The 27,323-nt window shown below is 46.0% G+C and overlaps 1 protein-coding gene and 2 long non-coding RNA genes across 3 annotated transcripts in view; 2 read left to right on the top strand and 1 right to left on the bottom strand.

Moving 5' to 3' along the window:
- The window catches only part of IMPA2 (inositol monophosphatase 2), a 44,698-nt gene extending 31,895 nt beyond the window's left edge, over positions 1 to 12,803 (top strand). Inside the window, exons 6-8 of the mRNA XM_081801601.1 lie at positions 10,143 to 10,251; positions 10,991 to 11,142; positions 12,256 to 12,803. Of these exons, the coding sequence (XP_081657727.1) occupies positions 10,143 to 10,251; positions 10,991 to 11,142; positions 12,256 to 12,371 (377 nt within the window). The 3' untranslated portion in view covers positions 12,372 to 12,803. The remainder of the gene's footprint in view (positions 1 to 10,142; positions 10,252 to 10,990; positions 11,143 to 12,255) is intronic.
- A 1,310-nt stretch (positions 12,804 to 14,113) lies between these two features.
- Positions 14,114 to 24,010, bottom strand: LOC145716808 (uncharacterized). The gene is made up of 4 exons (XR_014139713.1): positions 23,871 to 24,010; positions 20,943 to 21,084; positions 18,834 to 19,564; positions 14,114 to 17,410 (listed from the first exon to the last, which is right to left on the bottom strand). It is a non-coding gene; the product is annotated as an uncharacterized LOC145716808 (long non-coding RNA).
- Positions 23,991 to 25,521, top strand: LOC145716809 (uncharacterized). Its single transcript, XR_014139714.1, has 3 exons — positions 23,991 to 24,071; positions 24,679 to 24,847; positions 25,079 to 25,521. It is a non-coding gene; the product is annotated as an uncharacterized LOC145716809 (long non-coding RNA).
- Positions 25,522 to 27,323: the final 1,802 nt, after the last annotated feature.

The raw sequence follows: 27,323 nt of genomic DNA, 5'->3' as shown, positions 1-27,323 counted from the left end.
TAGTATTTCAATATGTATCTCTATAACACACATGATTCTTTGGAATGCATAATCACAATACCAATGACACACCCCTCTAAAAATCATCACTTACTCCTAAAGTCATTAAGTACCCAGTGTTCAAATTTCCAGTTGTCTCATCCTGTGGGAAACAGCCCTTCAAGGCCCCACCCTGAGTTCTCAGGGCTCCTTGTGGCTCTTGGGTCAGTCTTTGTTGCTAGGTCTTCTCAGTGGACAGAGCTAGGAAGTTGTCTTTAAATATAAAAAACATTATGAGTTCATACTGGTGTTTTCAGTTCATATTCATGACGACAAGTCTCTCTACCTAACTCTATGTCTCCTCTCCCTGTGCTGGAACCTGCATGCACGGTGACACCAGGAACGATAAATTCGGTAATGTCACACAGTCACTTTTCCTCTTTGTCCCACAACATACACCAGTTATAGATTCTAAATAAAAATACTGGCCTACTAACGACAAACCACTACCCAAAGCAGTGGGAAGGATGTTTTGTGTTGTCTTGTCTTTTAGAGTTCTTTCCGTCCTTAGCGAATGCCCCACAAGGGTCTGGAGTTGGACTGCTGTGAGAATCTCTGAAGCGGTTCTTTGTCCCCTTTGCCTATCCCACCAACTGAGGATAATCACTTAGATGCAGTTGTTTCACTTTGTTTTTAATTTAGGAGGACTAGTTTTTAAAAAATTGATTTTATTTTGTAATTATATAAGGTATTATATATAATTACGTGACGTATTATATAGTTTTATAATATATAATTATAAGAGGTACATTGTTCCAAAGTCGAATCTATAAAACCTAGTATATTTGAAGAGGTTTAGCTTCTGTCCTTGTCCTTTAGTCTCTTCCTCCCCCTGAGGAATACCATCTAAGAGGTGGTTATTGTTCCATTGTTTATTTTAGGTATGTGTATGTTTTTTTTTTTTTTTTAAATAAGCAGTTGGTTTTTTCTTTTTTCTTTTTGCTTTTATTCTCTGTTTTGGTATAACTTTCATATTTAGAAAGGTTTATATTTTTGTTCCAGTGATTTCCTTTATATAAAGTTTTTCTGTACTATCCCTAGTCCTCTTTTTTGGGTTACTGTCTCTTGGTTCCCTATTCTCAGTAGTATTTAAGTTAGCTTGTAACCTCTTCTTCCCCCTCCTCATATACTCCAGTATATGATTAAAGCACAATAGCCTTTTACTCTCAGTTACGACAAGGCAGTTGGCTAGCTCATCCTACTAGTCACACCCTCTCCTTGTTACCTTTCCACCTTTGGTTGGTTGTGCTGTATGTGTGTTGGTTGGCAGGGCAACCAGCCACATGTGTGAAGCTCTCACCCTAGAATTATCGGTTAGTGGGTAGTCTTGGTTCCACAAATAAATTAGATTTACTACCCCCCACCAGCCCTTTATGTTGATGTATCTCCAGTCGTTTTGGTTGTGTGAAGCTCAAGCTCATTCACCAGTACAGCATTTCTCAAACTTTTTGATCTTAGGACCAATACATTTATACTAATGAAAAAATTACTGAAGACCCCCAAAGAGCTTTCATTTATATAAGTTATCTGTTGGTATTTATGCATTTGAAACTTAAACAGAAACTTTTAAAATAAGCAACTCATTACATGTTAACATGAATAATATATATCTATTTTTTTAATGAGAAACCATATTTTCCCAAACAGTTTTTCATGAGTAGCCTTGTTTTACATTTTCTCCAAATCCCTTTATAATGTCTGGCTTAAGAGAAGACAACTGGATTCTCATATCTGCTTCTATATTCAGTCTATTGTATTATCTTGATGTATGAAGAATATCGGGTCTTACACAGATTAATAGTTGGAAAAGGGACGAGTGAGGAATATTTTAACAGACTTTTCAGATAATTGAGGATATTCTTTGATGCCTCACCCAAACTCAAGAAGTGGGGTGGTTTCTTAAAGGTTAGTTGCAGTGTGAAATCTAATGACATATCAATGAATTTTTTTGTACCCTGTGACTGTGAAATCCATTGGGCAGTCTCCTACTTTGAATGGATCTTTTGCTCATGGATGACTTTGTAACATCATGCATTGGTCATTTGGAAAATATGGGTTTGCTGAGATTTTCAGGGTCTTTTAAATGTTGACCTATTGCATCTTAAAATGCTAAGAAGTCATATTCATTAGTATCACCACTCTTATGCGAAATCTTTAAGTGTTGGGAAGGTGTCAAGCTTTTGGTGGTAGATACAAGTCTTCCCAAATTCTAATTTCCACTTGAAAGCTTGAATTTTATCATTGGCAACCTTAGCAATTGAAGTGATGGGCTCATTTCTTTCATTTTCAAGAAAATGTCTTCCAAATACCCAGTTCTGAATCTGTATAGCTTATCTAAGCCCTCCATGTGTACTTCCCACCTCATCACACAGAATATTGAAAAGACGTGTGCTTAGGCTTCAAGACAATACAATTCATAATATTTGCAGCTTCTTCATTCTGGAGTAAAACGGACACATTTTCCCCCAGAATGTGAGTGTAGCAGAGAAGACTGCATTGACCACCAGAACCGGGGTGTCCTGCCTTGCTTTATCTACTCTGCGCAAGTGTTAATACCATGAAAAAGGCAAATAATACTTTAGTTTAACTTCACAGATTCCTGAAAGAGGCTCAGGGACCACACTCCGAGAACTTCCTCCAATTGGTCTCTCAGGAAGACCTCCTGGGAATAATAATAACAATCCTTCCCTGTGTTCTTACGTGTCCATAACAGCTTATCAGTGGCCTTTATACTTGGAAATCCATTCTTCTTGTAATAAAACACATGGCTCACATTTTCTTGTGTTGACAGTCAAGTTGTCTCAGTCATCTTCTGGCATAACCTTGTTGTTGAAAAGTCTGAAGACAGTTTCATTTTCTTTCCCTTGTAAGGGACTTCAGTTTTCTGCTTGAATGCCCAAAGGATATTTTTTTCTCTTTCTTTAGAGTACAGTAATTTTAATAGAGTATATCTCAGTGTTCTTTGTTTTCAGTTTCCTAGGCACATCATGGCTCACCATTTCTTTCTTCTTTTTTTTTTTTTAAAGGTGTCATGGTACACCATTTCAGTATTCAATTTCAAGACTTTTTTTAACTTTCAGAAGAATTTTCTTGAATTATAGTTTTTAGTATTTGTTCATTTCCAAATTCTTTTGTTTTTGTCTTCTGGGTCTTCTATTATACGGATGTTGGATCTTCTCTGCTTATCTTTTCTATTTGTCACTTTCGCTTTAATCCTTTTTACCAGTTCCACCAATTTTTTTTTTTGCCCTTCATTTCTTATAAAGCACAATCTATTTTGTTTATTTATTCTTTGTCCTTCAGTTTAGTCTTATTTTCTGAAATATTTTCTTTTCCAAGTCTTCCTAAGTTCTGTCCCCTCCACTTTCTGGTTAGGCTATTTTTTAATGTATTTCTTTCTTTCTTTCTTTCTTTCATTCTTTCTTTCTTTTATATAAAAGTACTTCTGTTTTGTGGACAAATCTTTCTTTCAATCCTTGATTGACTGGAGAGATGTTGTTCTTCTCCTTATTCTTTTTTTTTCCCCATGTAAGTGTGTGTGAGACTCACCCATCATTCTTTTTTTTTTTAAGATTTTATTTATTTATTTGACAGAGAGAGACACAGCAAGAGCAGGAACACAAGCAGGGGGAGTGGGAAAGGGAGAAGGAGGCTTCCCGTGGAGCAGGGAGCCCGACGCGGGGCTCAATCCCAGGACGCTGGGATCATGACCCAAGCCAAAGGCAGATGCTTAACGACTGAGCCACCCAGGCGCCCCACCCATAATTCTTTTTAATTATTTATTTCTACTTGAAATCTGTATTCCTGAAATTGGGAGGAGCTTGTGGAGAGTGGGGGTGGGGGCGAGTTCGGGACATTTTTGGTATTTTTTTCTAGCTCTGGAATTTGAAGTTTACTCCCATGTGTTTCTGTCCAGTGCTGTATTCTTCCCCTAAGAGGTCCTTAGAAGTCAGTTATGAGAGATCGTAGGGCTGGTGGCTCCCTCCCTTCAGCCCTGACCATGCACCCTAGTGCCACGGACTCATGAACTGGGGTGTGCGTGGCCTCTCTCCGTGTGAACTTCTCACATTGGCCCACGCTGGTTTCCAGGGAGTGGCTGTTGGTGATTTTGAGGTTCTCCTGTTCTGGCGTGTGCAGCAGATGCTCAGTGATTCTCTGTTCCTCCTGATGACACATGACCTTGTAGCTGTTGGAGGTTTCCCCCACCCACTTGTGTTTTGTGGTTTGGATATACTTTGTAGATGTAGTTTCTTTCGTAGGTGGTGTCTGCAGTTTTGCGTTTTTGCTCTCGTAGTTGTTCTGTTTTTATCAGAGGGGATTTGGAGAAGTTAAAAACTATGTGGCCATTATAGAGGTTTCCAATTCTTCACCAGAATTCTAAACAATACTTTTTTTCCCTCAAATTACTTGTTTATTAAGAACAAGTTTTAAAATATTTTAAAATATTGAACTGAAAGTCAAATACCATAAAATTAACCATTTTATTTTATTTTTAGAGAGAGAGAGCGTGTGGGGGAAGGGGAGGGCAGAGGGAGAGAGAGAATCTTAAAAGCAGGCTCCACGCCCAGCATGGAGCCCGATGCAGGACCCGATCTCACAACCCGGAGATCACGACCTGAGCCAAAATCAAGCGTCAGACGCTTAACCAGCTGAGCCACCTAGGTGCCCCTAAAATTAACCATTTTAGAGTGAGCCGTTCACTGGTAATTAGTGCATTCACAATGCTGCACATTCACTTGGGGCTTCAAGTTCTAACCCTGTGCCCACTGAGCACCTTTTCCCCACACTCTGTCTCTCCCCTGGCCCCCACCAAACCATCAACCTTCCATCTGTCTAGTACTTATGTTTTTTTTTTTTTTCTAGTACTTATGTTTTTAAGTTAAATCGAATTAAATTTTATTTTCATATGAGTAGCTGTTAATGGTCTATAAGAAGTCTGAAAGAATTAGGACATGTGTGTAAAAATACCCACTGGTGTAAGGGCCGTCACGGGGGCTGTGTGTTCAGCAAAAGCAGTTTGTGTTCATAGGGGGTGTTTCCCAGACGTTAAAGCATGATCAACTCCTTTTCCATGAGTACATATTTTGGTGTCTACAAATGACTTCTTCTCTTACCTTTAAGTTGTAAAATTTCTCTTAAGACAACATTATTCTTTGATACTTGAGGTATTTTAACCTTGCTCAGCCAGAACAAGGGTTTTCAAACTGTTGGAAGTCCCTATTAATGGACGATTTTTTTCATCCTAAAATCTGTTTGTTGAAAAAATATACAGAGATGCCCTACTTCAAAATTTTTGGATTTTTTTTATTGTGGCAAAATATATATAACATAAAATTTGTCATTTAAAATGTGTAATTTTGGGTGCGCCTGGGTGGCTCAGTCATTAAGTGTCTGCCTTCAGCTCAGGTCATGATCCCAGGGTCCTGGGATCGAGCCCCGCATCGGGCTCCCTGCTTGACAGGAAGCCTGCTTCTCCCTCTCCCACTTCTCCTGCTTGTGTTCCCTCTCTCGCGTTCTCTCTCTCTTTCAAATAAATAAAATAAAATCTTTAAAAAAATAAATAAAATGTGTAATTTAGTGTGCCTGGGTGGCTCAGTTGGTTAAGCAACTGCCTTCGACTCAGGTCATGATCCCAGAGTCCTGGGATCGAGCCCCGCATCGGGCTCCCAGCTCAGCGGGGAGCCTGCTTCTCTGTCTGACCCTCTCCCCTCTCATGCTGTTTCTCTCTCTCTCTCTTTATCTCTCTCTCAAATAAATAAATAAATAAAATCTTAAAAAAAATAAAATGTGTAATTTAGTGGCATTAATTACATACAGTGTCTTCCAACCGTCACCACCATCTGTTTCCAAAATTTTTATCTCTCCAAATGAAACTCTCTACCCATTAAGCAATAACTGCCTCCCACAAACACACCCATGAAATTACAGAATTTTTTTTTTTTAAAAGATTTTATTTATTTATTTGACAGAGAGAGACACAGCGAGAGAGGGAACACAAGCAGGGCGAGTGGGAGAGGGAGAAGCAGGCTTCCCGCCGAGCAGGGAGCCCGATGCGGGGCTCGATCCCAGGACCCTGGGATCACGACCCGAGCCGAAGGCAGCCGCTTAACGACTGAGCCACCCAGGCGCCCCCAGAATATTTTAAATTAAAAAATATGTACATGGTGGGGGGCGCCTGGGTGGCTCAGTGGGTTGAGCGTCTGACTCTTGATTTCGGCTCAGGCCATGGTCTCAGGGTCCTGGGATCACCCTGCTCTGCACTCAGCGGGGAGTCTACTTGGGATTCTTTCCCTCTCCCTCTGCGCTCCCTCTGCTTGCTCGCGCTCTTCCTCTCTAAAATGAATAAATCTTTAAAAGATACATATATCTGTTAGCATTTAATTGAGCTAAAATATTATGGTAAATATAGTACAAGGGATAACAAAATGCGAAAATCAGTGATTATGGGTAGCTAGAAATAATCATAAGATGATAAATAAAGATTGTTTTGTCTGCGGCAAAATAAAACCATAGAGACCATTTTGCCTGTAGGTGGCAGTACTCAGGCTTCCTTTTTCCTTGTTCTTGATTTCATTTGGGAAAAAATATTAGCCAGAGTGAGAAAGAATGGATACATAGCAGCGGGAGAGGGAAGAACTGGATACAGAGATATTTCCTCACAGATTTGAAAACTATGGGAAGAAATCCTTCCTTTCACATAATCACTGGACAGCTTGAGTTTAAGTCTGGCCTCACCACCTAAGGGCCTTTATCTCTAAGATAAAGAGAGAGAGAGAGAAACAGCATGAGAGGGGAGAGGGTCGTGCAGGTCACTTCTTTAGGCTTGGTTTCCCCATCTGTGAAACAAGGGCAGTGCAGTAGTGAAGGCAAAGGAGGAATGGGATCATAAATGTATCATAAATGGAGCAGAGGAATGGAGGCGTAAGTAGAAAGTGCTTAGCACTGGCCTGTCTGGAGAGACCAAGAGCTTGGTAAATGTGAGCTACTGTGTCCACACTTTGCTTAGTTTCTCTTTGTGAAATGGCCTTGTGGGCACTTAGTCTGAAACCCTCTGCTCTTCCTGCACCAGCCCTGCGTGTAGGGGTATCTACTTGTCTGGGCTGGCCCTCCAGGGACTTTCCTCTTCCCTCACCCTGCAGCCAGCCCAGCCCTCCGATAAGGACAGATTGGGCTAGGCCTTGGCCTGAACGAGTAGTCACATTTTTGTAATGCGGTGTAGTAGTTGCCATCTAGATTATGTAGTATCAGGTGCACAGCATCATGATTCAACATGTGTATATATTGCAAAATGATCATCACAGTAAGTCTAGGTAACATCCAAGTAGTCACTTCTTAGGAACCTGATTAAAAGTAGGTGCTATCTCCCTATCGAAATTGGCTTTCTAGTTCCTGGAAGGAAATTGTCAATGTCTTCCTTAATATCCTCCCAGGGTGACTGAGATCCTGGAGCCAGGAAATGCCTTATATGTAGGGATTATTCTCTTGATCTTAGCTTTCTGAGAAAATCACTCTTGAAGCATATACTGCAGAGCGAGGGATACTGTTAGGGTCTTGATAATAGTACAGAATCATACCTTAGTGGGGAGGGGACGATGGTACTACTGATACAGCTGGGGGGGGCCAATTTGGAGAAAAATTATCAAAATCTAAAATATGCGTACTCTCAGAAATCCCACTTCTATCTTTCTATCCTGAAGACACTATCAACATAGGTGGGCAAGCCTACAGAGGAGAAGAGACAGCATTGTTTATAGTAACAGGAGTTGAGAATGTTTATCTGTGGGGGTGGCTGAACCAATGGCAGTCCTTCCATTGAGTGGAACAGCATGCGGCCCCTCACGAGTATGGAATGGTGGAGAAAGATGTACTTGATACGTTGTGTTATCAAACCAGCAAGTAACAGAATGAACTGCTTTTTAAAGTACAGTGTTTGTGGGGCGCCTGGGTGGCTCAGTTGGTTAAGCGACTGCCTTCGGCTCAGGTCATGATCCTGGAGTCCCGGGATCGAGTCCCGCATCAGGCTCTCTGCTCGGCGGGGGGTCTGCTTCTCCCTCTGACCCTCCCCCCTCTCATGTGCTCTCTCTCATTCTCTCTCTCTCTCAAATAAATAAATAAAATCTTTAAAAAAAAAATAAAGTACAATGTTTGTGTGTGGGTGTGTGTGGAAGATTTGAAGTTAGATAAGGAAATTAGAAGCAAGATCAGGCAACATGCCCTGCTGCTTCACTTCTGTTTCCCTCCTCGGCCTCCTCTAGGACACCTCGTCCTTTTTAATTTAACAGTCACTCCCCAAATTTCAATATGTTATCTTTCGAGAATGTTTATAACAGAAGAAAATATTTATCATTCAGAATTCATTCCCCCCCCCACCAAAAGTGTTATCCCTAGTGATTAGATTCTTACACTAGCCAGCCAAATTCTACTTAACTCCAACATTCTTCTCATAAATTTTTAAAATGCTACTAATTTAACAAATCAACCTGAACAAGAAGACTCTTACCAATGTTGCTTTAATGCTAGTGTTTGAAGGAAAGTGCTCATTGCTTCAGTGACTGTTTATTTAAAGCACTTACTGTCCCTAGTTCCGTTGATGTCGTTTTCTTCGACAGAGGTCTTCTTTCCCTCCCCTGGGAAAATATGTTTTCAGTGTGCAGCCCAGAGAGAGAATCAGGAGCTTGGGCGGTGGCCTGTCCCCGGGGATCCCGGCCGCTCGTGGCCAGAGCCCCTCGCATGCACACTGGACACGTGGGAGGTACGTCAGTAGCTCAGCTTTGGTGCTGGTGTGTGTGGCAGGGAGTGATTCAGGCCTTGCCTCCTAGGCAGGTAACTGGTGTGGAGCCAAGCGATTTTCACAAAGTGGTTTAAAGTAGACAATGAGAGCCTCTGATTTAAGAAAAGGGGAAATGGATATAGATTCTGAGAGGAGGACCGTTATCCGGCCCCTCAGTGAGAGACTTTGCAGGTGTCGACGTAGGATTGGACCCATTGAGGGACATAACTTGCGGAGTGTGCTTCCCCTCCAGTTCGTGGAGTGGCCTGGTTCTGTTATCTGAATACGTTGCTGCGGCTGACTGTGCTCAGCCAGAAGGCCTGACCAGACACGACAGACTAAATGTGGTTGTGTTTGGGCCTATAGCAAAGCAAAGACAAACTGCTTGTGACCGCCTACCCGTGAGTCAGGCACGGGAAGGGGGCCCGGGCACGTCCCCTGGCACCCTCGGGCCAGCTTCCTGCTCCCGCCCTGGAACCGGCTGCTTGGCCTGAGCTCCCTGCCACCCTCCCCCTCACCGAGGTGGCCATAGGCCACGGGGTTGGCCTTCTTTACGCCCAGTGGGGTTACTCCTGAGAACTCCCTTTCCAAAGTTGTTATTTAAAAGTTGCTTTCTCCGCAGGGATGGTATTTCTATCTTTGTGATCGTAGCAGTTAGAGAAAGGTTTGTTTGTTTGTTTGTTTTTAAGATTTATTTATTTATTTGAGAGAGAGAGAGCGGAGAGGGGCAGAGGGAGAGGGAGAGAGAAACCCAAGCACACTCCACACTGAGCATGGAGCCCGACATGGGGCTCAATCTCACAACACCAAGATCAGACCTGAGTCAAAACCAAGAGTAAGAAGCTTAACCGGCACCACTCAGACATCCCTAGAGAAAGGTTTTTAAAGGCAGATGTACTTGATGAGGCTTTTTCTCTTTTTTGTCTTTCAAACATTGGGTGGTCCCAGTTTGGAGTCATTTTGCTTTTATTTATGACTGAATGATGGTGATTTTCATTAGCCACCTGACTCTTCCAGGTTCTTCAATGCTAACTATCCCTGAAAAGAGAGAGAACTGAGAATCTGCTCCCTCTGAAATCTGAAACAGAAAGCAGCCTTAAAGGAGTGAGGATGGAATAGTCAGGTGCGGGTTTTGTTGACCGCTCTTCACCGTGTCCTTCCGTTTCAACACAGCTATCAGAAAAACTTCATGGCGTAAACCTCTCAACAGATGGTACTTTCGTGAATGGGAAGGAGAGGCAGATACTTGAGGTTTGCTTCAGAGGGAACCCTGACTATTCAGTTAGAACCGAGACTTGATTTTCCTGATCACGGGGCATTCTTTCTACTGCAGATATCTCCAAGGCCTTGGTTCTAACGGAAATCGGCCCCAAACGTGATCCTGCCACTCTGAAATTGTTCCTGAGCAACATGGAGAGGTTACTGCATGCCAAAGCTCATGGGTATGACTTTTCAGTTCCCGGAACACCCCGGGGCCAAAGAGGAAAGTGCCAAGCACACGGTCTTGCTCACAGCTCCCCGGGGAGAGAGGAAGAGATCCCCCGTGATGGGAGGTGGCCCACCCGCGCCCCACGTGGATGCCGGGGGAGCCGCATGACGCTTCAGCGGCCGGGGTGTACCTCGTGCAGCCAGCTGTCAGGGAACCGGCAGGAGACCTTTGTTCCTTTCCAAGCAGCTTCCAGAAGCCAAGTGACGGACCTTAAGGCCCCCAACCAGCGAATCATGTGTGGGCTTAGAGCCCTTCATAAATGACATCACTCCAGCAAACATTCAGGAAAAGTAAATCCAAGTCCAAGTGAATCTGCTCCCACCTCCCACCCTCTCTAGTCTATGCGGTACTAGCCCCACGAGGCAGTTTAAATTTAAGGGAAAGTGCCGTAGAGTTAAGACTTGAGTTCTTCAGTTGCAGTGGTCACATTTCAAGTGCCCAGCAGCCACCGGCGGCCAGTAACTCCCACCATGCAGAACGTTTCTATCCTCACAGGAAGTTCTCTTGGGTGGCGCTGCTCTGCGCCCCAGATCTTGAATCTAGAGCTTATTAGAGAAGCCCCCTGGCTCATGTTTAATGACTGGGAATGCCCGGCAAGGGGGTGACTTTGGATGACGTCAGCTATTGAAGAGACATCCGACTCGGGCCCAGCGGCACTCACGGGAGCCTTTGCCCCCTTCCCTCTTCTCCAGGGTCCGAGTGATCGGGAGCTCCACCTTGGCGCTCTGCCACCTGGCCTCGGGGGCCGCGGACGCCTATTACCAGTTTGGCCTGCACTGCTGGGACCTGGCCGCTGCCACAGTCATCATTAGAGAGGCAGGTGGCATTGTGATGGACACTTCAGGTGAGCCCCTCTGACCCTCGGCCCGCTGTCCATCCCCAGGGAAATGACAGCAGAGACCAGATCCAGTGTCCCACCAGACCCAGTGTCCTCCCAGTCTAGACCTGGTAACACCACCAGACCCAGCATCCCCCAGGCTAAACCAGGTGAGGCCACTAGACCCAGTGTCCCCCAGATTAGAGCCAGTAACACTACCAGACCAAATGCACCCCCCCGCCCCGAATCTGTTGGTGAGAGACCATGTGAGGACGTTGGAAAAGCAGTGGGCCAGTGCCTTCTCAGCTTCTGTGCTTCGCTACGCTACCCCTCGGGGCAGGGAGAGACCCCAGGGTCGGGATAAGGCCACACGGTGGCAGCACCACCACTATACACTTGCGTACACTTGACCGTTTTCTAGCGTGCACGTTCTGACCCCACCAGATCCCACGCTCGCCAGCCCATGAAGAGGAGGCCAGCACCCCCACACCCTGTAGCTCAGCACCCTGTGAGGTTGTAGGGGAATGGACCCCAAAAGGTGACCTGTCCTTCAACTTCAAGGTCCTCATGTCCCAGTGACTGACCCCCTGGGGGCAAATCCCATAGTGTCTCTGCCCCCGGAACTCTGCTGAGCTTCAGGCAGACCCCTCCTAGTCTAACTTTTAGGAACAAGGGGTCTGAGACTGGGTCGATCTTTTTAGATCCCATTCTCTAGCTTTTTAGTCACGACTCGTTAGCCAGCCTGCATTGGGTTACGGCTCAGACAGGCCCCACCCAGACCTGTAGGTTGGCACTTCCATCACATGGGGTCCCCGGTGCCACCCATGCAGCAGACGTTTGAGAACTCTCCCCTGTCCTGGTCTAACTGATCCTGTGAACCTCGGTCCCGACTGCTGGACCTGAGCCTGCATTCCCCCAGCACAGCCTCGACCGCTGTCTTGCTGGGACAGCAGAGCAGGTGCCGAGAGGCTGCACCCTCGCTCGGGTCAGGCCCGCGTCCAGACTTTGCTGTTCAGTCCCGCCTGGCACCTGGCCCTGGACCTTTGTTTTCCTTGGAATGTGCGTGTGCCGAGTCCTCATTTGGGACTGTTCTGCCTTCTCCAGGAACTCAGGCGCCCTCTCTTCTCTCTCTGTCCTCAGGTGGACCTCTCGACCTCATGTCTTGCAGAGTGGTTGCTGCGGGCACCCGAGAAATGGCGACGCTCATAGCTCAGGCCTTACAGACGATTAACTACGGGCGGGATGATGAGAAGTGAAAGGGAGCAGAGAGGCAGAGAAATGCGACCCACGGACTGGGCCTTCCCGGGAATGCTGGGGCTGGCGGCGAGCCCGAGGGATGAAGCTGCCTCGAGCGGTCTGCACGCATCAAGTGTCTCTGACAAGCCCCAAAGGGAGGTGTTATGCTAAAGTATGTGGCTTTCTGGTTAAATCCACGTCTTTCACCGGGATGCAGTGTTTAGCTGGTGTCTCTCTTTAATCTCACAGAGCCTTTATCAGGCTCATACAAGTTCTTCTATCAGGACCAAAACCCCAATTTTGGATGATGTACATATTAAAAATTCAGTCTCTATTTTTTCCCTCCAGAATGTAAATCTCAGGTAATGCGGCTTTAGAACTGCTGATGAAGCGGACTTGTTCTCAGGCCCTCCCCCATGGTACTTCAGAATGCAATAAATCAAAGTAATGGCGCTCTGCTTATCTGTGTCCCTCCGTAAGTGTGTCACCTGTTTCCCCAAACAACCCACAGCACCCATGGCTGGAGATCCAGGCTCTTTGGGAAAGCTTGCATATTAAAGCCCAAAGTTGGCAGTGTTTGCTCTCTGCTGCCTTTGATAAGCACTGCGAACACGACTTCAGTAATTATCATGTGTGTGTTAATAGAGAAAAGTGAGGCATAGGAAAGCTTTAGGAATTTATGTGAGCAAAAACCAACTCCAGTCGGGCAGCACCAAAGCAGAAGTGGCTGGAAGCACTCTGGCCACGGGAGCTGGGGAAAAACTTTCATAGAGAAAAGGCGAAAGCGAAGTAAGGAACTCAGCCATTGACTCTAGTTTGAAACCTCTTAGGACCCGAGCGCAGTGCGACTGTCTAACGTGCTGATGGCTGCAAGCGTGCGAGACCTCTGAGAGAACACGCACACCGGACTGACCGTGATCCTATTAGGAGGAAAATACCAGGACACTGAGTAAATAAACTCCTAGCCCTGGCCCCTGGCCGTGAATCAAACCAGTTGGTTTCAAATAAATCAGAGGATGTATCAGATGAGGTATCAACCTGTATAGGAGGAGCTTAAACAGTTCATTTCTTGCGTTGGAGTTTCTACAAAACCAGGGGTGTTGATCTAGGAACAGCACGGGCTATTTGCCATGGCACAGACTCCCCCTTGTTCAGCCAACAAGTAACCTAAAGCAGTCCCATTATGTAAAACCACCGCAGCGAGAGACGGCTGTTAGACTCAGCGGGGGTTGCCAGAGGTAAGGGTAAGTTTCTAATGGAATGTTCGTTTGTAATAACTCCAAGCCAAGGAGGAAGGGACCTTCCAAATGACGCGCCTCTAGAGGGGTTAACATCTGCCAGTAAACTTCTTTTAGGTAAATTCACGGGAATGGAACACTGTTGCGTTTCCAAGGTATTATGAAGGGACAATGGAACAGTAAACACAGCCAGGGCACTTTGTCCTTTCACCCTCCAGATGTCAGGACACTGCCCAAAACTCTGCATGTAAAGGTGTAGCCAGGAGGTGCATATAGGGCTCCCTCAAGTATTAGCATTCATAGACCCATTCCCGGGTATAGAGGTTGGCATTCTTCATCCAAGACTCACATAGTGTATTATCACATGTTGAAAGACTGCCCAAATGGACGGGCCTAACAGCAAGCCTACAAATGGTCTGACCGACACTGGCTGTCCTGCAGCATCTTTTGTCTATGCATTCAGTGAATCCTGTTTTCCCATCCCAGGATTGGGTTAAATTGAGGCAAGAAACAAGAGTATGTAGATTTAGCATGTTAACTTTATAAAACTGACCTGCAGGACAATTTAGGCACACAGTGGCCTTCAGGATGCCCTTCAAGTCCTGATTTTGGTTTAGCATGACGAATCCAGCAGTTAGTTTCCTACAGTAGCTATTGTTTTCATGAAATCCTAATTATAGTATTGTCTTCCCACACATTAATAGAAAAGGCAGATAGCCAATAGGCAAAAGGGATAAAGGTTTCATGCTGGAGATGAAGATTTGGATCCATGATCTTGGGAGAGTTGTCCACCCCAAGCGTCGTATGATTCTGAGGAAGAACCTCTGTGGTCAATTTTAACTTCACATCTCTGGCTGATACATAGTTCCGAAGAGTCTGGAGGAGCCCTTTCAACTATGAGCTGTGGACCCAGGGTTCAAGTTCCTGAAGTTAGGCTGCCATCTGGGTAGTGAGGAGAACCTGGTATGGTCCCTTCTACTGAGGTTCAAGGGCAGTCTTTCTTAGGTGTCGTTTCCAAAACGACCCACTCTCCAGGTTCTAAGTTGTGGAAGGTTAAACCATCTGCAGGAGGGTCATGAAAAGCTTCCTTTACCTGGTAGAAATACACTTTGGCATAATACATTAAAGCTTTACAATACTGAGTCATACCAGAATTTGTGAGTGCGGGAGACACATGTGGTTCTATCATCAAAGGCATAGGTCTTCCTATTACTATTTCATGAGATGTTAATTTGTGCTTTCCCATAAGTGTCGATCTCATTGCCATCAAAACCAGTGGTAGAACTTCTGGCCAGGGCAGTCCAGTCGATTCTGTTAATTTAGCTAGCTTTAGTTTTAAGTTACCATGTGTCCATTCGACTTTACTGGATGACTGAGAATGGTAAGGACAGTAGTCAGGCCATTGTGTTAGCAGCACCCTATTTGTTTACTTATTTGCCCAATGAAATGAGTTCCCCATCACTGGAGGTCTCTCTGGGGATACCCCATAAAGAAAATTGTCTTTTCTAAGCGTTTCTTAGCCGTGGTGGTGGCATCAGCCCTTCTGCAAGGTTTCAGTCTGTCCTGAGAAAATGCAAACAATGACAAGGACATATTGATAACCCATTGTGGGAGCAATTGAATGAAATCCATTTGTAAGTGTTCAGATGGCCCCAAAGATGGTAGAATGCTCCATCTAATGGGCCATCTTAATGGTCTTCCCAGGGTTAGGGGTTTGATCAATCAGACATTGCGACCTTGGAGCGGTCTCCCACCAATACTTTTCATAATTTAGGTCATTTTCTTCTGTGCCACATTGAGTTGCAGAAGGTAGCACTTCTAGTAATGGCAGTTTTAAGGACTCAGGAAGAACCAGGAGTCAATCCAGGCCCTCAGCGTATCCTCATCTAATATTAAATTTGCACACTTGGTCTCAACATTTGTCGTTCCAACTCAAGTGCCTGATTTTGTCTTTTATATAGATTATCATAAATAATTTGGTTAGACTCGGTCTTAGGAGTTCATTCAAGTTGTATATTGGAACAGTTTTAGTGCTAGCTGATTTCACATCGAAGTCCGCTAGAGCATTTCCCTGATACTCAGGTTCTGTCTTCTAGTATGAACTTTGTTTTTAATCATTCCAATTCAGTCAGGCGATAGAATGGCAGAGAGCAGTTCATTTACTCCAAGTCCAGTTTTCCAGAAGTGAGGAACTTTCTCTGTTTGCATCATGGAGCAAAGTCAAAGACCACCCAAAGGCATATGTGCTCGAGGTATCCTTGGGTGGCTAACAAGTGAGGGCATGTAACTCTGCTGTTCCTGCTTGATACTGCCCTCCTGCATTCTTAGCATAGGACCCATTGACCAAGAGTATCAAACCTGGGTTTTCTAATGATTTGTCCTGTAAGTCATGCGAAGGGTCAAGAACCGTGATACCACATCTACACGTTTACGCAGATCCATACCATCATTGGGCCAGGGCAGCAGGCTTGAGTGAGTTGCAGCACGATAGAAGGAGGTTCGAAGGTGAAAGGAGAAGACTCTCACAAGACGTTCATTTACTTGCTGAAAATGTTGAATCTGATCGCAGTGTAATAGACTCTGACCAGCCTGAGGTACTTGTAATATTAGGTCATGTTCTAATACCGGTTCAGCTGAGGATCCCCCCCCCCAGTTGAGATGCTGTGGCTACTGCTTTCTAACAGTTTGGATGTCCTCTGGTTCCTGGGTCTACCTGTAAGCTGTGGTCAGCAGTAGATCTGTGTTTTCCTCCATGCTCTTGGGTTAGAATTCCTAGAGCCTGGTTATTGCTCTCATGGACAAATAAGGTGAAAGGTTTAGTATAATTTGGGAGCCCTAGGGCCGGAGTTTGTTGCAGGGCTAATTTTAGTTGGCTAAAGGCTTGTTCATGATTAGCTTCCGAGGATAAGGGCTCTGGAATTGAGTTCCTTGTAAGCTCATACAGAGGCGATGCAATCAGAGAAAAATGTGGAACCCGAGACCTACAATACCCTGCAAGTTCAGGAAATTGTTATTAGTTGTAGTTCTGGGGAAGTTTTGGGTGGTCTTTATTCTTTTAGGTGAGAGGAAAATGCCTTCTGCATTCAAATCATGTCTTAGATAGCGGACCTTCTCTTTTGAGAATTGGACTTTTTCCTTGGAAGCTTTACAGCCTTTACAAGCTCATTGCTGTAATAGTTAAACTGAATCTATTTCTGAGTCTTCCCTTAGAGGGAAGCATAGCAATAAGGCATCTACATACTGATGAATATAGCATTCTTGAGGAACTGTAAGATCTTGATATAAAACCCAGGACAAACAGGATGGGGCTTCAGTGACCCCTTGTGGCGTTATCATCCAGGTATATTGTTGATTTTTCCAAGTAAAGATGAATAAATATTGATTCTTGCTGTCAACTGGGATGCTGAAGAAAGCAGAGCAAAGACCCACCACTGTGATCCACTTTACATTAGATAACAAGGTGTTGAGATTTGGAACGACGGGGAACCTTCGGATCACAATTTTATTGATTGCATGCAGATCCTGGACACACTTGTCCATTTGGTCTTTTAATGGGTAAGATTGGAGCATTACAGGGACTAGTGCATGGGATTCGGAGTCCTTAGTTAAGTCTTCTGTAGTCGGTGAGAGCTCTTCAGGAGATTCTGGTCTTGGTGAATATTGAGACAATTTAGGCAGAGTTTTGGAATGATCTATTTGGATTTCTATGGGTTCAGCACTCTTAATTTTGCCTTTGTTGGTTGAGGAAGAAGCCCATAGGCATTCAGGCACTTCTGAGAGATCGGGACTTTCACACTTTCCGGTCTCCATTTCATCAAGTCCTGCTTGGAGAGAGGAGAGCAGCTCAGGTCATTTTTCCTCCTAGTTAAATTGTATATGACTCCTCAGTTCAGAAGGCCAATCTTCTCCTAACAGGTTTATGGGGGCAGTGCCACACAAAAGGAAAGTATGGTTTCCTGGAAATGGCCCTAATATCATCTGGACTGGGTTAGATACAGGTACCCTTTGAATTTGGTGAGAAACCCTTACTACAGAAGTATTTTCTTTACTCTGAGGGATTGGCTATTTTATGAAAGTGGGATTTATTGTTGATAAAGCTTATGCAGACCCACCAATACTGTGTAGGATTCTCCATTGATTTTTTCTTCATTTCCCCTTGCTCATTTAGAGGTATCATGGGAAGCAGTTTCCTGGAGAATCCCTTGGAACTCCATCAATGCTTATTATTTTGATAATTAAATTTTTTAAGCCCTCCCCTGATGGAAAAATAGTGTGAATTAATAGGTAGAGGTCTATAAAACGATAGGTTTGGCAGCAGGCCTTCCTTTTTCCAATGCCCTTGTTGTTTATAATGAAGGCAGACATTTAGGGGCTGGTTCAGTTGGTAGAGCATACAACTCTTATTCTTGGGGTGGTGAGTTCCAGCCCCGTGTTGGGTGTAGAGATTACATAAAATCTTTTTTAAAAAATTATAAATTACTCATAAAATTTTCAAGGACTCCCTTTAGTGTTTGGAGAATCTTTGAAGCTTCAGCCTTTGACCATGGAGAAAGGTGGTTACATCTAGTATTCCAGGCTCTGCAGATGACCTCACTTTAAAAGGCATTGGTTTAACCTCTAGCTCATCTTCAGAGTGCAAAGGCAATGGAGTGAAGGGACCCACAGATTCAGAATATTTGGGGAGAGGAGGGTACAGGGAAGGAGCACTCAGACAAATTAGTGTATACTTCTTTTTAGATTCACCACCATTGTTGTATAAGCTTTTCATTTGCCTTTTGTACAGAATCTTTTAAAGAAACATTTTTTGATTCATTCAGTTTCTTAGAAGCTTCTGCATATCAATAAAAAATGCATTCCTTTGTTTTGGGGAAATTCGGAACTTTCTTTTCTCTAGAGCATTTCATAAATGGATAAGCTCATCTAGGTTATAAGTTCCCAATTTTACCACCATAATGCAAGAGGATCCTGGGTATGTATAGTTAGCCAGGGTCCCAGATGGAGGAGTCCCAGATTGTTTGGACTCAAAGGAACCCATTTTCTACCCCGATTCCCTGCCCAACCCTCCTCCCCGCCCCCCCCGTTTATTCCTTGAGGCCTCACTTGGTCCAGTCCAGCTTAAGTTGGACCTAGTCTGGCCCTGGACCTGGTGTGGTTTCTTCTGACTGATCCCAGACCCAGTCTGGAAAAAGAAATCCTCAAGTAAACTCAGAGAGCTCTTTGGAAACTGCAGAGCTCAGTTCTTACCCGCAGCCTCCAGATGCAGTGAGAAAAGCAGTGAGCCCACTGGGCTCAGCAGGTATCTGCCCCTGGTTGCTCCTTGCTCCTGGGGGCCATGGGGGTGGGGGGAGGTGGTTCACCTTCATATACACCAAAACTGTTGAAAGATCAACTGAGGCATGTTAACATTTTAGTTTGAGCAAAAATGGATTCCAACCAGGCAGTGCCAAACTGGAGGTAGTTAAGAGAGATCTACTGACAGGAGTTGGGGGGAAACTTTTATAGAGAAAAGGCAGAAGCAAAGTGAGGAAATAGAGCATAAGTCCTAGCTGGCTGCTTGGGATTGGTGGTCCTTAGGTTTCACTTTTGTAACCTTGAGGCATTTACAGGCTTAGATGGTTTGGTTTGGTTTAGAGCCCTGTCGGTCTGATGGCCTCCTTGTTTCATTAACCTAACACATGTTAGTATATGAAATCCAAGACATGGGACAAACTGAAGAAACTCTGAGAAATTAGATTGCTTCTGTGATCCATTTATTTAATGAGGAGAAATTGTACTTTCTGGGCTTTATTTTTTCCCTCTGTAGGAGATGGAATTACATAAAGGATGTTCGCTGACTAGCCAGGTATCTTTTCTGAAGTTTAAGAATTGGGAAAGTCAGGGGCCCCTGGGTGGCTCAGTTGGTTAAGCGTCTGGCTTTGATCTCAGGCTCCTGAGTTCAAGCCCCAGGTTGGGCTCCATGCTGGGCCTGGAGCCTACTTTAAAAACAAACAAACAAAAAAGATAGAAAGTCAGGCTAAGATGGAGAAAACTGCAACCTGCCCTTTTTCCCTCATGTTCCTAATTTACCATCACTGCCAACAAATATGGAGTGTTTGGGAGCCTCCGTGGCATCTGCTGTCTCTGGCTCCTCAAATTCAGAGGTTGCCTGTACAATAACCCTGGCCACTTTCATCGGACCATACCTGTGAGGAGTCCTCCGCACGCCCCAGGCTGACCCCCAAGGTGTCTCCTCTCTGGACACTGGTGGACCCTTCACTGCTAACTCCCCCACACCACCCGCCTCTCCTCTCACACGCAAGCTGCATGCAGGCCCCCTGCTCAATGCAAAGAGTAGAGCCCCCAGTGAACTTCCCCAGAGGATTAGTCCCTTTGGGAGTCAGTTACCCAGATGCCTACCACCACATCCCCTTGGGTTATTAATTGGTAAATTTGCTATCAAAAAGGAGTTTCCTTTTCTGATCTGAATGGGGTGATCAGATGAACCCCCAAAAGGTGCACAGTTCAAGGGCTCAGATGTGAGGACTGGGATCTCCTTTGGGACTAAGGAGTCTAATGTGCAGGGGAGGCCCCCCACTTTTGATACCTGCAGGAAGTTGGCACATGGCATACAGGGCCATAGAACTTCAGGGCCAAGGGTCTTAACTACTTGAAGCTTCTGCCACCCCTGGGAGTCTTGAGTGTCCTGCATGCCCTGTTGACCAGCATCCAGCCTCTTGCTGAACCCCAGGAGAGGCACACCATTCCTCCAGCAAGCACCCCCACACCCAGATCTTTCATATCATTAAAATGTTCTTTGTTCAAGTTAATTTGGAGCAACTGAAATATGTAAGCACTCAACGAAGGTTTTCTGAATGACTTTAGTTTTAATACATTTTAAAGATTAGTGACATAGGGGTGCCTGGGTGGCTCGGTTGGCTAAGGATCCAACTCTTGATTTTCACTCAGGTCATGATCGCAGGGTCATGGGATGGAGCCCTGCATCAGGCTCCACACTCAGCGGGGAATCTGCTTCTCTCCCTCTCCCTCTGCACGCTGTCTCACTCTCTCTCTCTCAAATAAATCTTAAAAACAAAAACGATTAGTGACATAAATAGAAACAAGCTACTGCAGCTAAAGGGAGCAGGCCATGCAGATCTGGTGGGGGGACGAGCAGGACCGGGCTCCAGGGAACTTCAGAGCCCAGAGGGGAGCCTTCACATTCTTACTAAAAATAGTTATGTAAGCAAATGAGACCCTTTGTAAACTTAATTTTCTAAGTTGTGTAGCTAACTTACTAAGTTTTCCATTAGAGAAGATTAGGGTCACTTTTTTAAATTGCTTTAATGAGTCCCCTCCCTAAAATGTGTCTCTCACCATGAACTGCCCCTGCTGTCAGCACGACAGGCTTCTGTCCTCCGTGTTGAGCAGACACTTAATGACTTGCACGTGAAATACCAAAGACGCAAGCTTTGGGGCTGCCAGAGTTGGGGTGTGTTTCCATTGCCTAACGAAGAACCTGGAGAAAGGCGAAGAGTTCAGTAGGCTTCAGATACGGATGTGAGATCATGGCTTCATACAAAAACGCCAGAGGTAAAAATAAATGGTATTATTACATTAGGGGCGTGCTCCAAGTACAGCTGTCCCACCATCCTTGCAGTGACCGTGTCCATACTAGATACACGTGAAGGCAGTGGTTAATAAGAGCACGCACAACACACCTGCCCTCTTGGTTCTCCAAGCTTCCTGGAAACCGCTGGGCTCTGAGAGCAGCTGTTGGTGTTCAGACCACGGTTTTATCACCTGGGCTCAGCACATGCGCTGTTGGAGAGACGTCTTGTACCCTGACAGTGATCATTTCAAAAAAATTTTCCCTAAGTATCAGTCTCCTAATCTGTAGGTTATTTACATGTATACACAGACAACCTTTAACCGTTTTTATACTGCCTCGAGGGAACCTACTTATGATATAAAGATAGTAGTAGAAGAGAGCCTTCCTCAAAACCCACATGTATTGGAAGGAAGAAAGAGAAACTTAAAAGCAATACCAAACTATTAAGGTAATTTAATATTATGGTAAGGTCATTCCAAACATAAATTAGTATCTTTTAGGCATACATCTGTGACTCTGAAAACACTGATGTGGGTTACTGAGCATAAATTTTTAATGCTTAAGATTCAAGGGGAAGCGTACAGAAGTGTGAGTAGCACACTGGACAAGGATCAGAACTGGTTCTGTATTCAACTCCTGGCTCTATACCAACTAGCCATGCAACCTTGGGCAAACCACGGAAAGAAACCGAGGCCCCACTTGATACCTAACATTTGTGCATTACAGTTCTCCAAGGCTTTTTCTAGATTCTGTTCCCTCAGCCTATGAACTAGTAAAGACCACACCTCGCCAAAGTTCCCAGCAGGAATGGAGAAGAGGTGTGTATTATCCAGCTGGAATAGCAAATACATTTTGTTTGTAAGTAACTCTGGGTTCTTTGTATATTTCCATAGGTTCACATTCTTGTGAGCACCGTATCTTAATTACCTTTTGTAATAGTCGTGTCTTTGAGCATACGGAGCCTACTCCAAGTCTGACCACCCTCGAGAAAACCCAGAACTGCTCTAATGCTCTGTGCTCCTGACTAGTTCCTGAATCACAATGACAGTCATCTTTGAGGAGGCTGGGTTTTCTTTCCTCTCTGGAAACAGCCCGATTTGCCATTTTATGACTTTGTTGAATGGGACTTTCTAATAAATGGTATGGCTTTTTTGAATGAACGTTTAAAATATATGCTCACGTCTCACCAAATTGTTGATGATCTTCTTAGGCTTAGATTTGCAAAATTTTATTTGCTCAGGATATACTCAAACAGTTCTGAGTAAAAATGCAGACACACAAGAAATTCCTTACTTTCTTCATGCATTTCGAGGTGTAACAATTATTAATCACATGATGCCTTTTAGTTCTTCAGTGTCTAATGGAAGATTTCTTCAAAGAAATAACTCCCCACAGGAAAAGCCTTTGAGAGAGCACCCTACGAGCGGCCTAAATGGGTGTCTCCACCTGTGTTTACTTCTGCGCTCTGCACTTGCTCAGAGTCCCGAGCTGGTTTTGGGAAGCTTTTGGCATGAACATTGTCACTGCCTCTTCCAGAGAAGCGGAGAGACCCCCTGGAGAACAGGGAGGTGCCTGAGACCCTGAAGCCAGAGGCCAGGCTGGGGCACAGAGCACAACCCACCGTGGAACCTGACGCCCGGGTGCCGCTGCCCCAACAAGCCTCCCAGAAGCCAAACGAGCTCAAACAAGCTGCCCACTTTTATGATCTTCAGAGTCAACCAAACTGCTCACCCTATCATTGACTTCCTTGCAAAATACTGTTCACCTACTCTTTGATGATCTAACCCAAAATAAAAGGGAGAACATTTGTCTTAGCACATCACTGAATGTCACTATCCAAACCAGGAGTCAGAAAACAGATTCTGGTCCCAAGTTCACACTAAAGTAGCTGTGTAACCTTGAAGTCCCTTGCCCTCTGTCGGTCTTTGGTGGAACGTGGAACCTGTCCAACCCCTCTCCCAGGGCTATTGAGAAGACGTCACAGGACAATATGTGGCGGTATCCAGAGCTGTGAAATGCTAGGTGATTTTTTTTTTTTTTTTTTTTTACTATTGAATATTCAAGAGTGAAAGGGATCATGGTATCCTTCACAGCCAAATGGAATGGTTCAGGTATTGGAGGAAGCTAGAAATATTTAGTCAGATTACACCATAGCTTACACAGGCTTTGCCTGACTTGTTAAGCCATTCACAATCAGTTCTATAATCATTCTGCACTCAAGACTTTAGGCAATCTCAGAAAATACCTCCCCTTGCTTTCCTCAGTAGTAACCACATTAAAATATGCAACACGCTTTAATCATCATGCTTTTTTCCATGGAGGCAAGCTATAAATAGATCAGACCTTTTTTTTTTTTTTTTTAGAGAGAGAGAGTGCCTGGGGGGAGGGCAGAAGGAGAGGGAGAGAGAATCCCAAGCAGGCTCCATGCTCAGCAGCGCTGGGGGGGTTGGCGGGGGGTGCTGGATCCCACAAGCCCGAGATCATGACCTGAGCCGAAATCAAGCGTCAGAGGCTTAACTACGGAGCCATCCAAGGCGCCCTTAGAACATACTTTTAAAAGCATAAGCAAAGAACCAAATCAGTGGCCTAAAAGTCCGGATGATTTCCAGAAGCAGCAGGCCCTCTGAACCAACCCTTTGCGTTCCCAGTGGATGGTGGGACGTGCGGGGGCTGTGCCCGTGGGCGCCACTCACCAGCTGGGCGATCCCGAGCTACCCGTGGAGCCTCTCTGGGCCTCCGAGTGAAACAGGTTAACCTGGGCTGCTCCCGGGGTCGGGCAGAGTATGTGAACCTGCGCGCACATGGCTGCATCCGACAGACGCACCACAAGAGCAGACAGACTTGCAGGAGCCAAAGGCTTCCCTCTCAGCGGCTTTGACCTTCCCTTACCGCTGGTAAAGACATGGGGGGGGGGCCACACTGTCACCTCCTAAAGGCCTCCTGTAAAGGACGTGGGAAGACAAAGATCTGGAAGTGTGCGGAGTTCTGTGGCTGAGCTTCACCCTAAACGCTGGCGGTCGCCTGCGCCTGGCCCTCCCCCGCCCGCGCCTAGCCCTCCCCCGCGGCTCCTGGCCCTCCCCCGCCTAGCCGACACCACGCAGCCCCAGCCCCGTGACACACACAGAACTCACAGCCAAACAGAGGGGGACGGCAGGGAAAGAAAGCTGAGGACCTAGTGTAGGAAAGGAGGTCCCAAGGGCTGCTTCAACTCCGGCGTGCGGGTTCTAGGCATCCAGGGCCCGGGGAGGTGGCCCGGGGGCAGGACCGCCACCACCACACCCGGCCAGGGAGGCCCCAGGAGCCTGCGGTTGGGAGGGGAGGGATCGCAAGGGTGGGGGTGGCAGGTGGGGCATGATTTGGGGCCTCGGGGGATGGGGGACGGCGTGATTCAGAATACACACATTCATATGCGAGGAGCAGCCGGCTTCGTTTAGGCTCCTGAAGGTCAGAGGTTCCTGTCTGACTCTTCATCCGCCTCTGGCTCTGCTGTATCCACGACAGGAATGAAGGCCATTCTCAGCAATTAGACTGTCGACCTTCCAGAAAATGTCGACAGGACTCCGCAGGGACGCGCTGTTATTATGAAGGGCCCCAGAGGAACCTGCAGAGAGACTTGGATCACATCGGTGTAGAATTCCATCTCCTTGAGAAGAAAAAGAAGAGGCTCCAGGTTGGGGCGCCTGGGTGGCTCAGTTGGTTAGGCGACTGCCTTCTGCTCAGGTCATGATCCTGGAGTCCCTGGATCGAGTCCCTGGATCGAGTCCCGTATGGGGCTTCCTGCTCGGCGGGGAGTCTGCTTCTCCCTCTGACCCTCCCCTCTCTCATGTGCTCTCTCTCATTCTCTCTCTCTCAAATAAATAAATAAAATCTTTAAAAAAAAAAAAAAAAGAAGAGGCTCCAGGTTACAAATGGTGGGGACACAGAAAGGAACTGGCTACTGTTCACACATCTGTGCTCACGTCCAGAATGTGAGCAAGAGTGTTACACTGGCTTCCAGCAAAACGTAAGGTCTGTGTCTGCTCACTTCCCCATCAACATCGTTCTACAGGAGAATGGTTCTCTTGTTGAAATCTGCCATTTCTTGGGTAAAAAATACATCTGCAGGGTGTGGCTGAGGCCCAGAAAGATGAGTTAATTCTTGAAACGACATTGAACTTGTATCAAATTCAGCTGCTTTGATTCAGCAAGCCACAACAGTTAAAAACAAGGGTACCATAACAATAAAAAATAAAAAACAAACAAACAAACAAAAACAAAACAAGGGTACCAGAAAGTTTGGGGATGGTATCTATGTTTCTGAAAAAGAAACAGTTCAAGAGATGGCTGATGAATAAGATTTCAATTGTCCAGGGCGCCTGGGTGGCTCAGTTGGTTAAGCGACTGCCTTCGGCTCAGGTCATGATCCTGGAGTCCTGGGATCAAGTCCCGCATCGGGCTCCTTGCTCGGCGAGGAGTCTGCTTCTCCCTCTGACCCTCCCCACCTCATGCTTTCTCTCTCTCTCAAATAAATAAATAAAATCTTTAAAAAAAAAAAAGATTTCAATTGTCCAGCTACAGAAGCAGCAAGATGACTGATGAGTCCTCAGACTTATTTGTGGTATTTCAAAGATGCAATAAAAGTTGTGTACTGATTGGGGAAAAAACCAAACATAGGCCTGGGTAACCTTGGAGCCCCCACCCTCCAGTGCCCGGCACCGAGAAGCCCCACTGGAGAGGGCTGACAGGAGGGGCTCGCCCCCGGCTCCGGCAGCACCCGTGAGCATGGGGCCCAGGCTTCGTGGAGTTTGAGGAGGTGGGGCGGGGGAGGTTAGGTCAGGAATCAGGAGCAGGGCATTCCAGGTGGAGTGGGAACACTGGCCGCGGGAATGCCATGCAAGGAGAGCTCCAAGTGCTGTGTGGCTGGGGAGGGGCATGGTGTCATCCGGGAGAGGGACAGGGAGGTGATGCTAAAGACACAGGGCCAACTCAGAGGGCCTTGGGCACTAAGCACAGCAGTTACCACTTCATGCTGAAAACACTCAGAGAGTACTTTTGTCACTCGGCCTCTCCAGCGGTTGGTAGGCGAGCTGTGATTCCATGAGGCAATTTCATTGTTCACCAGGCATGCAACAGGGTGTCTTCTGTTCGGTAGGATGATCTGATACATCCATGCATAACTTATCTGGGGACTTGGACAATATCTCCTGGAGGTTTCTTCCACCTAAAAAGGGAGTCTCCCAGGTGGGGGTGGGGGAGGCATAGGAATCACCTGGTCCAACCTCCTGCCCGGGTAAATGACCTGGTCTCTATCCTACAGATTCCCCCCCCACCCCCGTCACTAGCCTTACAGTAGATTGCAGGTATGCCTGACGGATTCACTGCCAGAAAAGCAACAGTAACAGTCATTTAGTTTCCCCATCAGCCTTGGGGGAGGAGGAAGACGTGCAGGGCCCGAATGGCTCAGGGCCACTCCGATATGCTGAAATGCTGTGCAATCTCATATCGCCTGCGTAGGTCTAGATGGCCTGACCCAGCACGGGCAGGCCTCTGTCCCCTCCCCATCCCCCAGATGGCCTCGCTTCTCACCCCCAGAGTCGGCCAAGCTCTGTGCACATCTGGCACCCGGACCAGATTCACCAAAACCATCTCAGTAAGGGTCCGGATGATGAAAAGCCCTTTCATCCTTGTTTTAGGTTTCAGCCTCCAACTGCCGCTTACCAGAAGTGTTTCCATGTTGTGACTTCTTTGGTTCTCCACATCTCAAATGGAACGTCAGCAAGGTGCCCCCAAGGCTTCTGCCCTGGACAGGGAGGCAGTTCCCCACCCTTCTCATGCTGCAGGACCCACGTGGCACAGAGGGCCAGGTCTGCAGCCTCCCTGGCTTGGAGAAGAGTGACTCTCACGAAGATATTAATGACTTAAGGGGCAACTGAGTGGCTCAGTTTGTTGAGCATCCGACTCTTGATTTCAGCTCAGTTCATCTCAGGGTCCTAAAATCGAGTCCACTTCCCCCTCTCCCCTCAGGCTCCAAGCTCAGCAGGAAGTCTGCTCAGGATTCTCTCCTTCTGCCCCTTCCCCCGCTCTCCCTCTCTCTAAATAAATAAATCTTTTTTTAAAAAAAGATATTAATGACTTAAGGTCACACACACAGCAGGTATGCAGTTTTC

Source organism: Leptonychotes weddellii, chromosome 13 (assembly GCF_054177405.1).
Source record: "Leptonychotes weddellii isolate Sample4059 chromosome 13, ASM5417740v2, whole genome shotgun sequence".
In the NCBI taxonomy this organism is placed as follows: domain Eukaryota; kingdom Metazoa; phylum Chordata; class Mammalia; order Carnivora; family Phocidae; genus Leptonychotes; species Leptonychotes weddellii.
This window is presented reverse-complemented; position numbering and strand designations above follow the sequence as displayed.